Below are 16,759 nucleotides of genomic sequence, written 5' to 3' on the forward strand. Positions count from 1 at the left end.
GCGAGTCGGCAGGAGGGCGGGCGGAGGCGGCGGCTGCAGGAAAAGCGGCGGCGGCGGCGGCATCTCCTCCTCACATGACCCCACTGTTTGTCCCCGTGATCAGCGCGAGCGGCTCCCGTGTCTCCTCCGTCCCCTCCTGCCGCGCGGCGTGAGCGCCGGGCTCGGGGGGCCCCCCCGGCCGCCCGCCCCCTCCCCTCCCCTCCCTCCCTCCCTCCCCCTCCCCTCCCCTCCCCCCCCGGGCCCCGCGCCCCCCCCCCCGTCCTTACCCCCCCCATGGACATGCTGGACCCGGGTCTGGATCCCGCTGCCTCGGCCACTGCTGCTGCCGCCGCCAGGTAAGGGCGCCCGGCCGGTCCGTGCCCTTGCGCGCCCTGGCTCCGGCCCTTCGGCCTGGCCGCCATGATCCCGAGCGACCGCCAGGCCCCGCTCAAAATGGAGGCCGCGAGGGAGGGGGTATCGTGCTAATAATACCCCTGGCCCTGGGTGTTAGCAGTGCCCTAGCCCCAGAAAGGGCTGGGCAGGATGAGGGCCCTTCACCTGCACAGAGGGGCGGGGGTGCGGACGGCCCTGATTCCCTCTTCCTGCCCTGTCCGCAGTCACGACAAGGGACCCGAGGCAGAGGAGGGCGTCGAGCTGCAGGAGGGTGAGTGCTCGCGGGACCCCACCGGGGTTGCGCCCTGCGCCCAGAGAGGGCACTTGGAGTGCTCAGGCCCACGCGACTGCTGACCCCCTACCCTCCTTCGACGGTAGGCGGGGAAGGCCCTGGGGCGGAGGAGCAGACGGCAGTGGCCATCGCCAGTGTCCAGCAGGCGGCGTTCGGTGACCACAACATCCAGTACCAGTTCCGCACAGAGAATAATGGAGGACAGGTGAGACGGAGGGCTGGGAGCTCGGTGGGCAGGGGGAGGGTTGAGCCGAGGGTAGAGTAGGGGTGTTGGGAGGGGCCGGGACCTAGCCCCTGCCTGGGCCCTAGCGCTGGTGTCGCTGCTCTGCCGCCCTCTGCAGGTGACATACCGCGTCGTCCAGGTGACTGATGGTCAGCTGGATGGCCAGGGCGACGCAGCAGGCGCCGTCAGCGTCGTGTCTACGGCTGCCTTTGCTGGGGGTCAGCAGGCTGTGACCCAGGTGGGTGTGGATGGGGCATCCCAGCGCCCCGGTCCTGCTGCTGCCTCTGTGCCCCCAGGTCCCGCAGCACCCTTCCCACTGGTAGGTGCTCAGCTATGCCTGGAGGGATGGAGAGGGGCATTGACTCTGTTCTTGGGGAGCCCCATTGGGTAGGGCAGATGAGATACAGAGGCTGCTGTCAGGCTGTCAGGGTTACATTCTTGTTTTGCACAGTGAAACTTGGGCAAGATCTTTGGAACATCGTTTTTATTCTCCTGTAAAGTAGGGATGATGGCAATAGATAAGTATCTTAGAGGTAACAATTGGTAGGTTCACCAGATGAAGGCTGAGTGTCTGCAGGTTCCAGGGCGGAATGAGACATAGGCATAGTGACACTTACAGAGGGTTCTCATCCTCCAAAGAGGATGCAGTATCCCAACAGGGCAACAAGGGGATGGGTTGGAGAACGAGATGGCTAAGCGTGGCCTCTGTGTCCTACTCCTCAGGCTGTAATCCAAAATCCCTTCAGCAATGGTGGCAGCCCAGCAGCTGAGGCTGTCAGTGGGGAGGCACGATTTGCCTATTTCCCAGCGTCCAGTGTGGGAGATACTACGGCTGTGTCAGTACAGACCACAGACCAGAGCTTGCAGGCTGGAGGTAAAGGAGGAAGGGGCTGAGGTGGAAGGCAGGGGAGGCAACAGGCCTAGCAGGGAGGGAGCCCCCAGCCATTTTGACTGCCCCAGTTCTAGCACTAACCCCAATTTTCCCTGCAGGCCAGTTCTATGTCATGATGACACCCCAGGATGTGCTTCAGACGGGAACGCAAAGGACGATTGCACCCCGGACGCACCCCTACTCCCCGTATGTGCAGGAGACCTGGGTCAATGAGCAGGAGACACTGGGAGGACCTGGAGTGGGGTGAAGGAAGGGAAGGTTTTCTGGAATACAAGCCAGGCAGTTGGTGTATTTTTTGGTCTGTTTCTATTTCTTGAGTATAGGAAAAGTATCATTTATTCTTATTTTCTGCATGTGGATATGTCTTACAAAGCTCATTGTTAAGTCTGACCCCTTAATAAACGCTTGTAAAAATGGGGCCTGAGATAACACGTGCTCATTTTTCCCCTTTTATAGGAAAATTGATGGAACTAGAACCCCACGGGATGAGAGAAGGAGAGCTCAGCACAATGAAGGTAAGGTCAAGGTGGAGCCTGAGGGCCAGCCCAGGCCTCGGCCTCACAGGCACAGCCAGGCCCTGGGGTTTGGAGGCACGGATCACCAGACACACTGCAAGTGTAAGAGATGTTTTTGAGTGTTGGAAAAGTAGAAACAGGTGGGGGCAGTTCATTGTCTGGAGTACATGGGCAGGAGGTATGGACTGGAATGTCTTTTGTCGTCATAGCTAGTGATTTTGAATTAATGGCCAGCATCTAAAACGACAGATTTCACATTCACATGTGGATTTCCTGCTTCTCTTGAAAAACTGAATTGATCTGGCTGCCCTGGAGCTACCTTTCCATTGGCAGCTGTTGTGTTCAAGTCTGTCATTTCCCTGCCTGCTTGCCAACCTTTCCAGCAGTCACTCTGGTCTGATAAGGGAGCAAGCGCATCTGAGGAGGAAACTACAGAAGCTGTGTGTGTCTCTAGCTAGCCAACGATGGAGCATCCTGCCCTTCCCATAAACGAAATCCATCTGAAGGTCGTTTTGGTCCTCTTTGTTGTCCCTAGTTTCCCACCCCAACCCCTGCCCCCAGTCAGAAGCCACTGTGGTGGACAGCATTCAAGTCCTGGGGAACCCCCAGTCAGTAGCCACTGTGGTGGACAGCATTCAAGTCCTGGGGAATACTCACACCCAACCATTATTCAGCAGATACTGTCTGAAGTTAGATTTCAGGCTAGCAGCGTGTGCTCTGGGCCAGGTATGGGGTGAGCTATGGAGTGTCAGGGAGGCTTAGGAGTTCAGGCTAGTGTCTGAACACCGGCCAGGAGATCAGGTGATGCTTCCCCAGGGAGGTAGTCTTGGGGAGGGCCTGTCAAACGGGAGCATAGGCTGGAAGGGGGAAGGCAGAGAGGAGTCAAGTTGCTTTGGAGGGTGCTGGTTTGATTGTTGCAGAGATGCCATGTGGAGTGCTTGGGAGGGGAGCTGAGAGAGTCCAGGAGGCCCTGAATGCCAGGGTGAGACCCAGAGTCCTGAAGGTGTTCATCTGGGGATGGGCCTATACAGCTGTCATCGAAGCAGCTCACTAAGTTGTGGCAGTCACTCAGCATGTTCTCAGGTACAGTGGGTAATCAAAGGAGATCTCGGCTCTTGTAGTGTTTATTCCGGTGGGAAATAAAAATTAGGATTCTAAGGCCGAAGAATCAGAATTTCATGAATCTGAGTTTCATGATGGGATCAAGTTGGTTTGAAAGGGAAGGGGTGAGTTTCAGCTTGGTTTTTGGGTGTGGCAAGTGTGAGGGAACTCCTGTAGGCTACGCAGCAGTTCTGTCTCTTCTGCTTATGTTATGTGACCTCAGACGTTTTTTTTTTTTTTTTTTTTTTTTTTTTTAAAGACTATTGATTGTAGAGGGGTTAGGAGGAAGCTAGAAATAACAACCCAGCTGCTTCACTTTAGTTGTTCATTAGTTGCTTAGCACTCGTTTACCTCAGCACTCCAGGTCAACAATTCATCTATTATGTATGCCACCACAGGCCAGGCATATCTCAGACTGTTTTTTTTTGTTGTTGTTGTTGTTATTTTTTAATTCAGTGAGAGGAGGGGAGGTAGAGACACTTCCACATGCACCCTGACTGGGATTCACCAGGCAAGCCCACTATGAGGCGATGCTCTGCCCATCTGGGGCATTGCTCAGCAACCGAGCTCTCCTTAGCACCTGAGATGGAGGCCATGGAGCCATCCTCAGCTTCCAGGGCCACCTTATTCCAATCTAGTCATGGCTGCAGGGGGGTGTGTGTGTGGGAGAGAGAGAGAGAGAGAGAGAGAGAGAGAAATAAAGAAGCAAGAGGGGGAGGGGTAGAGAAGCAGATGGGCATTTGTCTTGTGTGCCCTGACCAGGAATTGAACCCAGGGCATCCACACACCGGGCCGATGATCTACCACTGAGCTAATTGGTCAGGGCCACAGACTGGTTTTTAATCTCTGCCTATGTAGTCCTCTGTACGATGATGTTGACTCAACTTCTGCACAGGCTCATAGTGAGGTTGCAGTAAGCTGAGACGTGTGAGCCCCCAGCAGTGTGGTGTGCCCCCCAGTGAGACTGCAGCAAACCTCTCTTGGGATATATCCAGCCACTTTCTGCCTCACTCTCTCACTCTGCCTCTTACTGGGTTAATCCACCTGCAAATAGTCTGGAATCTTTTTACTACAAAAGGCAGTCTTTTTCTTTGTATTTTTTTTTCTGAAGTTGGAAACGGGGAAGCAGTCAGACACCCGCATGCGCCCGACCAGGATCCATTCGGCATGCCCACCAGGGGGCGATGCTCTGCCCCTCTGGGGCGTCTCTCTGTTGCATCCAGAGCCATTCTAGCGCCTGAGGCAGAGGTCACAGAGCCATCCTCAGCGCCTGGGCCAACTTTGCTCTGATGGATCCCTGGCTGCGGGAGGGGAAGAGAGAGACAGAGAGCAAGGAGAGGGGGAGGTGTGGAGAAGCAGATGGGCGCTTCTCCTGTGTGCCCCGGCCGGGAATCAAACCCGGGACTCCTGCACTCCAGGCCAATGCTGTACCACTGAGCCAACCGGCCAGGGCCAGCAGTCTTTTTCATAACTTTGCCCTTATTCTCCAACTGTCTTCTGCTGTCTCCTACCTTGGGAAATATTTGGGCCACCTTCTACCCATCCTGTGCCCTTGACAGTCTGGCTCTTTTCTTTACCAAAATGGCTCCATTTACGGTCATCCATGGTGGCTTCATGGCCAGATCAGTTGGCTTCTTCCCTGTCTGTGTTTCAAGCACCTGACCTTGCCTCGTCCTTTCCTTTCAGTAACGATCCTTCTGTTGTACCTGTGATGATTCTACCAATATTCTTTGCCTCTCCCAGCCTGCTCCAGGTAGCTTGTTAATCGTCAGGTTCTTCAGGGCTGTCCTCACAGGCTCTGAATGGGTAGGAGTCTATATTTTGACAAATTCCCCAAGTGATTCTTCACGTTGGGTAAGGCTGGGGAACTGCTTTGGCTCTTGGTGTTTCTTAAGATCTGGTTTTCTTTCAGATCAACCTCGGGAGAATGAAATGTTAGGCGCAGGACTTGCCGATGCCCCAAGCCCCATCCCTAGTTGTTGGTGTACAGTATTTCTCTGGGGAGGGGTTCAGCTGGCTTTCTCCTCCGTGACTCCACAGAGGTGAGACCTGCTTCTTGATGCCCCTTCGGGGCTTCTTTGAACTCCAGACTCATTTTGAGCTGCTCACTCAGAATCTCCATTTCTGATGTCCTTGAGATACCTCAAACTCAACGTGTCCGAAACAGAACCTGCTATCTCTGCTCCCCAAGGGCTCCCACGCAACGGTCCTTTCTCCAGCGCAGCGAAAGGCACCCAGGTCAACTTTATCCGAGCCGAACTGACAGCCAGGCCCTTCAACCCTGCCCTCTCCTTCCCTCACATCCCCAAACCTGAGACTCTGTGCTGAAGCGGACTTCATATCAGCTTCTCTTTCTCCGTTTTACGTAGTTCCCACCATTTTGGGTTCTGCGGGAACCCGTGTCCTGCCCCTCAGTGAACTGGGGCGTGTGTGTCCTGCCTGAAGGGTGACTTTTGCAGCACCAGCTCATTGCTGCCATGTCAGAATTTGGGTCCACAGTTGCAAAAAACTCCTGAGTAGGTAGACATTCAGATCTTTAGAGAAAATATGTTTTTTGGTTTTTTTAAAATAAATGTTGAACATGCTCATTTAATCAATGATTTTGACTGGAAGGTGATGCTATTAGCATTTATACTTAGGATTACCCACTTGGTACTAATAACAGTAGACAGTTTGTCTATAAATCCTTAAGGTCAACACCAAATTATTGCTCTATATTAATCATTAATAACTTAGAAGATGGTAATTTTCCAAACCTTGCTTGTTTTTCTAATGGAGGAGTATGAACATTGACTTTGCTTCATTTGCTATTATTAAAATGATTTGTGGTTAATTTAGTCTCAATAATAGATTGCTTACAAAAATAATTCGCTCTTTTTCTCTTCTTTCCCCATTTGGTCTTTTTTAAAAAATTAAATTTACTGAGGTGACACTGGTTAACAAAATTATACAGGTTCCAGGTGCTCAATTCTACAACACCGTATTCTGTGCCTGTGCCCCCTGCTCCCGCCATCTCCAGTCAGGTCTCTGTCTGTCACCATCTGTCCCCCTATACCCTCCCCCACCTTCTCTGAAATCTGATTTTTAAATGGCAGATGGAATTATTTTTTCTAATTCATTAGTTTTCACTCTTACTGTTACTAATTCATTTATTTTACTTTGAGTTTAATTTGCTAGGGCAGAGATGGGTTCCCTGCCTTTTTTTTTTTTTTTAACAGAGACAGAGAGAGTGAGTCAGAGAGACGGATAGACAGGGACAGACAGACAGGAAGGGAGAGATGAGAAGCATCAATCATTAGTTTTTTGTTGCGATACCTTAGTTGTTCATTGATTGCTTTCTCATATGTGCCTTGACCGCGGACCTTCAGCAGACTGAGTAACCCCTTGCTGGAGCCAGCGACCTTGGGTCAAGCTGGTGAGCTTTTGCTCAAACCAGATGAGCCCACGCTCAAGCTGGCGACCTCGGGGTCTCGAACCTGGGTCCTCGGCATCCCAGTTTGACGCTCTATCCACTGCGCCATCGCCTGGTCAGGCGGTTCCCTGCTTTTTAAAGATTATTTTAAACCTTTCTTTTTTCCTAATACAAACCTTTCTAGTTACAAATTTCACACTAACACTTGCTTTGTCTACATTCCATTTGGATATGTTGTGTTTCCATTATCATTTAGTTCAAAGTATTTTCTGGTTTTTTCTGTGATTTTTTTTTCTTTGACTCGGGTTATTTAGAAATATTTTGCTTAACTTCCAGATATTTGTGAGTGTTTTTGACGTCTTTCAATAGTGATTTTTTTTTTTTTTTTGTATTTTTCCGAAGCTGGAAATGGGGAGGCAGTCAGACAGACTCCCACATGCGCCCAACCTGGGATCCACCCAGCATGCCCACCAGGGGGCGATGCTCTGCCCATCTTGGGGCGTTGCTCTGTTGCAACCAGAGCCATTCTAGCGCCTGAGGCAGAGGCCACAGAGCCATCCTCAGCGCCCGGGCAAACTTTGCTCCAGTGGAGCCTTGGCTGTGGGAGGGGAAGAGAGAGAGGGGTGGAGAAGTAGATAGGCGCTTCTCCTGTGTGCCCTGGCCGGGAATCGAACCCAGGACTCCTGCACGCTGACGCTCTACCAGTGAGTCAACCGGCCAGGGCTCAATAGTGATTTTTAAATTAGGTTTTGGTTTTTTTGTTTGTTTGTTTGTTTGTTTGTTTGTATTTTTCTGAAGCTGGAAACGGGGAGAGACAGACAGACTCCCGCATGCGCCCAACCGGGATCCACCTGGCACACCCACCAGGGGCGATGCTCTGCCCACCAGGGGGCAATGCTCTGCCCCTCCGGGGTGTCGCTCTGCCGCGACCAGAGCCACTCTAGCGCCTGGGGCAGAGGCCAAGGAGCCATCCCCAGCGCCTGGGCCATCTTTGCTCCAATGGAGCCTTGGGTGCGGGAGGGGAAGAGAGAGAGAGAGAGGAAGGGGAGGGGGTGGAGAAGCAAATGGGCGCTTCTCCTATGTGCCCCGGCTGGGAATCGAACCCGGGTCCCCCGCACGCCAGGCCTACACTCTACCGCTGAGCCAACCGGCCAGGGCTAAATTAATTTTATATTCTATATAATTTCAGTTCTTTGGAATTTATTAAGATTTATTGTAAGTCCCCGAACATGGTGAAAGTTTCCATGTGCAGTTGAGAGAATTTTTAGAATTAATTAACTATAGATAGGAAGGGAGAGAGATGAGAAGCATCAACTTGTAGTTGAGTCACTTTAGTTGTTCATTGATTGCTTCTCATATGTGCCTTGGCTTGGTGAGCTCCAGCTGAACCAGTGATCCCTTGCTCATGCCAGCAACCCGGTGCTCAAGCTGGTGAGTCCATGCTCAAGCCAGATGAGCCTGCGCTCAAGCTGGATGAGCCCGCGCTCAAGCTGGTGACCTTGGAGCTTTGAACCTGGGACCTAAGTGTCACAGGTTGACACTCTATCCACTGCACCACCACTGGTCCTGCTGCACTTGAAAGAGTTTGTATCTGTGGGTGTTGCAGAATGTGCTGTCAGTGTCAACTAGGTCAGTTTGGTTGATATTGTTCAGGTTTCTTATCCTGGTTTTTTTGTCTACTTGTCCTATCGGTTACTGAGAGAGGAATTTGATTAATCCGAATGTATTTGTGAATTTGTCCATTTCTGCTTTCAGTCCTGGCAGGTTTTACTTTTAAGCTGTGTTTTAAATACTGTATGGGTATAACTGGAGCACTTATGTGTAATACACGTGACCTTGGTCTTAACTGGTCTTCCTCCATTCAAATGTGCCATAATGGTGTTCTCAAGCCAGCAGTCTGATCACATCACCACCTATTGAATGAAAAGCCCCCTACGCAAGGGCCTGAACTCCTAGAGTAAGAGATGAGGGCCAGACCCATTAGCAGGTCATTCAAGGCCTTCCCAACCTTTTTTCTTTTTAACCTTTTTTACAACCTTTTTTTATTACATTGTTCCATCATGTTTCCATATCATCATTTCTGGAATCTTGACACCAGTCTGCCTAATACCTCTCCCGCAGAAACTAGCCCATAGGTTTTCTCCATCCCACTCCCATGCTGAAGTCATTGCTCTGCCTTGGAGTTCCCCAGGCACTTGGCACAGTCTTCAGTTATAACACAGATCCTTAGTGGAACACATATCCTTTAGCGCTGGTATTACTGTCAGCTGTTCACGTGCACTTCACAGTGAGTGTCAGCAGGACAGAGACTGAGTTTACTGTGGACTCTGGCCTCTCAGTACAGTGCACACAGTTGGGCAGGCTCTACGTTTTTGAAACATGCGAACTGGAGGTGTGCCACACCCCATGCCCCCTGGTAGCTTGACACGAGTAGTACATGGGAGATGGAGCTGGTGCCTAGGCCCGAGAGTGTGGGACAGCACGGGGGAAGGAAAGCGGGAAGCCATCTGCTTTTGAGTTCCTCAGCTGCAGCCTTGGGAGTGGAGCACGTTGCAGAGGGGTGTGCTGGGCTGGGTCGCAGGCCTAGGCTGCACTCTTGGCTCTGCTTTAGCTTTTGGCCACAGAGTTCCCAGAAACTGTAAAACAGACATGGCTATTCTCCAAGGGAAGGTTCTTCTCACTATGACAGCAGCGAGGTCCAGGGACAGGTCAGAGCAGTGGTAGTCAACCTGGTCCCTACCGCCCACCAGGGGGCGTTCCAGCTTTCATGGCGGGCGATAGCAGAGCAACCAAAGTATAAATAAAAAGATAGATTTAACTATAGTAAGTTGTTTTATAAAGATTTATTCTGCCAAACTTAGCGAAAATCCAACATAAAATACTTGGTAAATAATTATTATTATATGCTTTAACTTGCTGTAACTCTGCTTTATAAATTTTATAAAGTAAAGTTACTTCCCTACTTTATAAATCACCATTACTGTGGAATCAGTGGGCAGTTAGAAAATTTTACTACTAACAGAGATACAAAAGTGGGCAGTAGGTATAAAAAGGTTGACTACCCCTGGGTCAGAGGAAGCTTTGTACTGGGCACCGTTCTTGTCATTATATTGGGACGGTTTCTGAGGAAAGAGGAGAGCAAGGGAGAAAGGGGCCAGGGAGGAGAGTCTTCCACATAGGAGGCCATTGTCACCCAGGCCAAAGGGGGGGGGGGGCTTGGAGGTGGGAAGGACTGGTCAGCAATGAGTGGACAAAACTAAGTGCCAAGAGAAGACAGTGGGATTTGTCTCTTAGTGGCCAGGTGTGTTTTTGAGGGAGCACCAGGGTCAGGGCAGTGTTGGTCTCAGAGGAGGTGAGGGGTGTACTCCTGGCCCATTCCTCCTTTCTCACCCTCGGCCTCACCCCAGCCTCCCTTCGGCACCACCCAACCCTGAGAAAAAACCTTCTCGCCCTCCTTTTTTTTCAAATTTTGCCTATAGGCTAGTCCCCTCTCCACAAACACTGCTTGCATTTGTCCATGGGCCATTGTGAAGGGGACTGAAGGTGTGGGTGAGAGTTGGGGACAACTGGCTTTCTTGTGTTTCCCCACCAGTGCCTAGTACTGGGTTAGAAGGGAAGGAAGGTCTAGGGCAGGTGTGCTTCAGGAGGCCTCAAACCAGGGGCCTCGGGCTCCAATGCAGGCAGCCCTCAGGTGGCTGTCACAGGGCAGGACGTGTGGGCCGCTCAGCTCAACCGGTGGAGTGAAGCTGGTATTTTATAAAATAAAATCACAAATTTGGATTTTTTTAAAGTGAAATCCTCTTATTAGTTTTCCATCCCTGGCCTTAAAGATAGGGTTTATTTTTAAATAAACCCTAGAGATATTTTTCCTCAGTGACCCAATGCCCTGATAGGCCAGGCCCCTGAAGGCCACAAGTGCCAGTCTGGGAATCTGGGACTTGCTGTGGGTTTTAAACACAAATGAGACATGGTCAGACAGTGATTTTAAAGATGAAGAAAAAACAGAATCATGGGACTCAGTGCTCTGGGGAGACCTGAGGACCGGAGAATCAAATGTAGGTTAATGGGGACCAGAGAAGGACACTTGTTTCTCATGTAAAGGGAGTCTGGCCCATTCTTGCCTCCTAAGAATACATGCCAAGCCTAGCCACAACTCCTTTTTTTCAAAATATGTTAATTATGTGAGATTTCCTAATTTTTAGATGTTGAGTCAAAGTTTTTAAAATGGGCAAACAAAATGTGAACCCACAGCCTGACGAGGCAGTGGCGCAGTGGATAGAGCATCGGACTGGGATGCGTAGGACCCAGGTTCGAAACCCCAAGGTGGCTGACTTGAGCGACAGTTCATCTGGCTTGAAAGTGGGCTCACCAGCTTGAGTGCAGGGTGCCAGCTTGAGCGTGGAATCATGGACATGACCCCATGGTTGCTGGCTTGAGCAAGGGATCACTGGCTCAGCTGGAGCCCCCTGGTCAAGGCACATATGAGAAAGCAATCAATGAACAACTGAAGTGCCACAACTATGAGTTGATGCCTCTCATCTCTCTCCCTTCCTGTCTATCTGTCTTTCTCACTTAAAAAAAATGAACCTGCAGTCCCTTGTTGTTGATTCTGCTTTAAAGGTATGTGTGGTACTTGAGAGGGAGGTTTCCTTAGCTCCTCTTGAGAAGCAATGTGAAGCGGGCGTGCAAGCCGGCCACCTGCGTTCAGATCTTGTATTGGCTAGCAGTGTGGCCTTTCTTGGGCCCACACTCTCCCTCAGCAGCCTGGGGTCTGCTAGCACCTGCTTTGGAAGGCATATCACCTAGGTGTGCAGGAAGTGCTGTAAACCTAGCTGTCGTTACTGCTATTATTTCTACAGTGGAGCGGAGGCGGAGGGACAAGATCAACAACTGGATCGTCCAGCTTTCAAAAATCATTCCAGATTGTAACGCAGACAATAGCAAGACGGGAGCGGTGAGTGCCCCTAACCTTTCCCTGAAGGCCTGCCTGACTGCTGGGCACAGGAGTTTTCCTGGGGTGAGCCAGTGGGCAGAGGCCAGTGGACAGTGTTCACTCTAAGCTCTTACACACACCCCAGAGTAAAGGAGGGATCCTGTCGAAGGCCTGTGACTACATCCGGGAGCTGCGCCAGACCAACCAGCGCATGCAGGAAACCTTCAAGGAGGCCGAGCGGCTGCAGATGGACAATGAGCTCCTGAGGCAACAGGTGAGCACCAGGGCGGGGAGCTCGGTGGGAGACTCAGGAACCCAAGGTGCAGGGCGCTATCCCTGGCTCCTTGTCCCCTGTCGTGTCTGCCAGATTGAGGAGCTGAAGAATGAGAATGCCGTGCTTCGTGCCCAGCTGCAGCAGCACAACCTGGAGATGGTGGGCGAGAGCAACCGGCAGTGACGCCCACCCACCGTGCAGCAGGGGCCGCCTCTGGTCCTCTGCTGCTCCCTGCCCCAGCCCTTAGCACAGAGAGGGACAGATGCCCCTCCCCCAGCTGCGTTTTTTTATAGTAGATTTTTAACAAAAAAATGGAGAGAAGTAATGCATTTCTGTGGATAAGCGCCCACTGCTCTCCTCAACGTGGAAATGGTATCCTCCCTCCCCTATCTGTGTCCCTCCTGGCCCCGTCAAACCCCAGCACTTCTAGTGGTTTCGCCTGGAGGCAAAAGGGAGGAGGACAGAGACCCTGCCATACCCCGCTGCCTCCTCGGTCTCTAGAGGTACTGAGACGGTGCTTACGGGAAGGGTCTGGGGCCACCCCAGGACCTGGACCTAAGCAGGGAAACCATGTCCCACCCCACCTCTTGTTTCTGGATTCCTGCTCCCCTTTGGGTGTGTGTGTGTGTGCGTGTGTGTGTGTGTGTGTGTGTGTGTGTTTTAATTTTCTTTATGGAAAAATGGACAAAAAATAGAGAGAGAGGTATTTAACTGCAATAAACTGGCCCCATGTGGCCCCGCCTTGTCTGTCTGTGTATCTGTCCATCTGAGGTGTGGGCAGGGGCATGGGGTCCATGCAGAGCTCTTAGCAGGGCAGGCCTCAGGTGTTGTGTTGATGGCTGTGTACCGGTCCCTGCCATCCTGTACTGCACAGTCTGTTGGCTGTGTGGATGGAGAAATGAAGGAATGACTATCCTCTCTAAGGCCCCAGGTGTGTATATATGGTATGGGGTGTGGGAGTGGTTGGGTCAAGGACCTAATGTTTTTGAAGGAGATGCTGGGGTCTCCTGTGTCACCAGTTCCTAAGAATGGGACTGGCTCCTGGCCCTGCACTTCTGGGCTGAAGCCCTTCCCTCTGCACCAGCCAATGGTGGGGCCTGGCCTTGAGCCCCCCACCCCCAAGGAAGGCAGATGGCCAGGAAGCCAGGCTTGGCCCGTCAGCCTGTCGCCTTGTGCTGTGGCTCTGGCGCCTGTGCTGTGACCCCTGCCCCTGGCTGATGATGAAACCTGGCCTCAGCAGAGATGCCGTGACACCAGGCAATGCTGGGGGATGCTTCTGTGGTCTCCCTGCAGCTGAGCATGTGGCCCTTAACTGAACCCTTCCTCAGCCTGCAGCCCCCATGCAACTACCCCAACCCCAGGATCTCAGGATCTCGGCCAGCCCTTCTCTAGCTTGCTGAGTTCACCCTGTGTACACCCTAAGTTCCCCCAACTGGGTTTTTCTTCCCTATGAGAGTCCTGTCTCCTTTTCCTGGCCATTCCGCTGTATGAGGCCACCTCTGAGAGTGAGCTGTGTGCAGTAGGAAGAGCCTGATGGAACGAAAGGGGAGGCGGATGGCCAGGAGCAGCCTTTCCTTCCGAGGGGCCCGCATTCTTGTGGTCTTGAGTGGGCTTGGCTGTAGTTCAGGGCAGGGGAGAAGTGTTTATTCCTTGGCAGCGGCATCTTCAGGCTCCAGTGGTAGGTTTGACACAGGGTGATCCTAGAACGAGGGAGGCAAGATGGCCCGAGCCCCATCTGTGGAATCAAGTCTGTGCCTCTGGGCTGTACACCCACTACTATTCAGGTAATGGGTAGTACAGGCAGCCTTGGTTCATCTTCCCACCTGGAGGTGTTCTAGGGGACCAGCTGTCCCCCCAAAAAGCCCTGGTTTGTAGTGCTGACTGATGTCTGTGGTGTACATACCCCATTGTTGGGGTCAAGGTACCAACTCGATGCCACTGAATGTGGAGGTGGGATGAGATGTGCACAGTGGCTCCATTGAGCCGTTATCCGCCAGGTCTTACACCTCCACTGTGTTCTATGTTTTTTGTGGGTTTTTTTCTATCTGAAGTTGGAAACAGTCAGACTCCCATATGCACCTGACCAGGATCCACCTGGCATGCCCACCAGGGGGCAATGCTCCGCCCATCTGGGGTGTTGCTCTGTTGCAACCAGAGCCATTATAGCGCCTGAGGCAGAGGCCATGGAGCCATCCCCAGCGCTAGGGCCAACCTTGCTCCAATGGAACCTTGGCTGCGAGAGGGGAAGAAAGAGAGAGGAAGGAGAGGGGGAGGGGTGGAGAAGCAGATGGACACTTCTGTGTGCCCTGGCCAGGAATCAAACCCAGGACTCCTGCACGCCAGGCCGATGCTCTGCCACTAAGCCAACCGGCCAGGGCCTGTGTTCTGTGTTTTGAGGAGGCAAGAAAGCCTGGTGGTAAGAGCATGGGCCCAGAGTCAGGCTGCTTAGTCTGCAATGGCAGCTCTGTCTCTGGCTTGGGCAGTGCCCCAGTCTGCCCTCGATTCCTCTCCTGTCAAGTGAGGAAAACAAGACTTGGTGGGCTGATAGCAGTAAGCAGTATCTGGGAAACCAGGTATCTGGGGATGGGCTGAGTAGGCAGCTAGGGCCCCTGGGTAAGTGCAAGGCCAGAATGGGGTGGGCAGGTACTGCTTTGAGGACAAGTAGTACTGGCTGGTTTAACAAAAGTCAACACATCTGCTGAGGTGTATGAGGTGCGGCCACTACTGTTAATGCTATCTTTCATGCTCAAAAGTTCAGAGAGACACTTTCCAGATATAAGGGTCACATCTTAAGGTTCTGACACTTGTGAAAAATGATCACACATGCTGGGAGTTCGTGCCAACTCAGACTTCCCATCTGGCTGTTGCAGTATTCCCTATAGAACAGAACCCAGAGCTCTGGGGGTTTTGCTGGGGACCCTTCAGGGATCTGGTAAGTGACTGCCATCCCCCCATGTGAATGAGGATGTCAGGGAAGGGTGGGGAACAGGGACACCTTGTTCCTGCTCATCAACCTGTTCAACTTCTGAGGCAAAAGGGAATTTTTCTGAAATCAACAAGGTGATGTCATGTTAGGGAAAGTGTGTCCCAGGTGGCTGGCCAGAGGCATGTGGCTGTGGCCCCATTTGCCCCACCCCCTGGACACACCTCTGCTGGCTGAGGGTGACATAACCCTGTTCCCTGTCACTCTGTTCCCGCTTATCTCCCGCCTTTTCGGCGCCACCACCTTCTTGGAAATGAGTTAGGACAAAGGGGAGGGGGCTTAGCACCCCCGCCTCCCCAGCAGGCCCCATAAAAGCAACTATAACAGCCCAGACACCAGAATGGTCCCAGACCTAACATCAGGACAGCCAGACAGGCACAATGACACTGAAGGTGTGGATCCAGGCTGCCTGTGTCCTGCTCCTGCTCCTGGCCAGCCTGACCAGTGCCTCAGTTCTGCACCAGGTGAGAGCCCACGGCCTGGCCCCAGCGGGCCGCCAGGACTGGAGAGGCAGGCCCTGGGAGGGGACGCTGAGGGCCACTGGAGACCCCCAGGACAGGGCAGAGCACAAGGCAGGCAAAAGGGATGGGCAGCTGCTTCAAGGACAGAGATAGGGTCCGAGTGGCAGGGGCTGGGGGCCTGGAACTAGTGCCACAGTTATTTATTGAGTGTCTACTCTGTGTAAAGTCTGTTTTAGATGGTGGGAGGATCAAACAATGAACAGGTAGATGAGAGATTTTTGCTCTCATGGTGCTTAAAATCTGGTCAGGGAATTAGTCAAAAAATATAAGTTCATGGTGTTTATTAACAAAAAACAAAAAATTGTAGTAGAGTGACCATGGTGGTAGTGGGGGTGGCAGAGCTTTAGGTGGGATCAAGAGCTAGCAGTCAAGCAGGAATGTTTTGTGAGAAGCAAAGACCCCAGGTGGGGCAAGCGTGGTATACTGGATGATCAGAGGCTTTAGAAGGGGAGGTGGTGGTGCTTGGAGATGAGCTCAAGGGATGGGCATGCCAAGTCTTACGGGCAATCAGTACAAACACTGATACTCCTCCAAAGGCAGGAAGAGCCCTGCAGGCTTTTCTAATGGGTAAAGCCACAATCTGACTGACCATGCGTGGGGGGTGGATTGTAGGGTCAAGAAGGAGGGAAATTTGTTATGGGTGAAGGCTGGCGCCCAGGACGGGGACAGATGTCCCAAAGAAGAGTGGCAGCTGAGGAGGGAGCCGGGGACCTGGGTTGTTTGTAGGAAGAAGATTGCCTGTGGGAAGGTGAGGAAAGGCTGGAAAACAAGGCTTCCAGCTGAGCACCAGACACTGACCCCTGAAGAGGCCTGGGTTGGTGGGGACAATTCTGAGACCTCTGCTGGGCCTCCTGCCATCCTCAATACCTCTTCTGTTTTCGCAGACAAAACAGCTTGCAGACACTCAGCCCCAGGACACAGCTGGAGCCACAGCTGGTTTGACGGTGAGAACACCTGGGCCTTCCTTTGGAGCCCCCACAGCCTTCCCTGGGCCCCAGCCATTCACTCTTCCTTCTTTCTTATAGCCTGGGCTCCAGAGGCTGTGGCGGCGAGACACCCACTTCCCCATCTGCATCTTCTGTTGCGGCTGCTGTTCTAAGTCAAGGTGTGGATTCTGCTGCAAGACATAGAGCCTCCCTGCCCTCCCCTCACTCCCTTATTTATTCCTGCCACCCTCCAATGCTTGGTAAATGGTCTTGGAATAAAATAACTGGTTCTAGCTTTTATTTTCCAAATCAGAA

At 52.3% G+C, this 16,759-nt stretch overlaps 2 protein-coding genes across 4 annotated transcripts; both read left to right on the forward strand.

Moving 5' to 3' along the window:
• The first annotated feature begins 250 nt into the window (after positions 1-250).
• On the forward strand, positions 251-12,761 carry USF2 (upstream transcription factor 2, c-fos interacting). Of its 3 annotated transcripts, none has more exons than XM_066243874.1 (10): positions 251-335; positions 597-643; positions 751-869; positions 1,006-1,206; positions 1,611-1,761; positions 1,878-1,965; positions 2,236-2,294; positions 11,667-11,761; positions 11,886-12,014; positions 12,108-12,761. In XM_066243874.1, the coding sequence occupies exons 1-10, from the start codon at positions 274-276 to the stop codon at positions 12,195-12,197; spliced, it is 1,041 nt and encodes a 346-aa protein (XP_066099971.1). In that variant the 5' UTR covers positions 251-273; the 3' UTR covers positions 12,198-12,761. The 3 variants fall into 3 exon arrangements, with proteins under 3 accessions (XP_066099971.1, XP_066099972.1, XP_066099974.1); XM_066243875.1 differs by having other exon boundaries at positions 1,006-1,125; XM_066243877.1 differs by lacking the exon at positions 1,006-1,206.
• A 2,542-nt stretch (positions 12,762-15,303) lies between these two features.
• On the forward strand, positions 15,304-16,759 carry HAMP (hepcidin antimicrobial peptide). The gene is made up of 3 exons (XM_066243878.1): positions 15,304-15,461; positions 16,403-16,462; positions 16,544-16,759. The coding sequence occupies exons 1-3, from the start codon at positions 15,378-15,380 to the stop codon at positions 16,646-16,648; spliced, it is 249 nt and encodes an 82-aa protein (XP_066099975.1). The 5' UTR covers positions 15,304-15,377; the 3' UTR covers positions 16,649-16,759.

Source organism: Saccopteryx bilineata, chromosome 9, assembly GCF_036850765.1.
Source record: "Saccopteryx bilineata isolate mSacBil1 chromosome 9, mSacBil1_pri_phased_curated, whole genome shotgun sequence".
NCBI lineage: Eukaryota > Metazoa > Chordata > Mammalia > Chiroptera > Emballonuridae > Saccopteryx > Saccopteryx bilineata.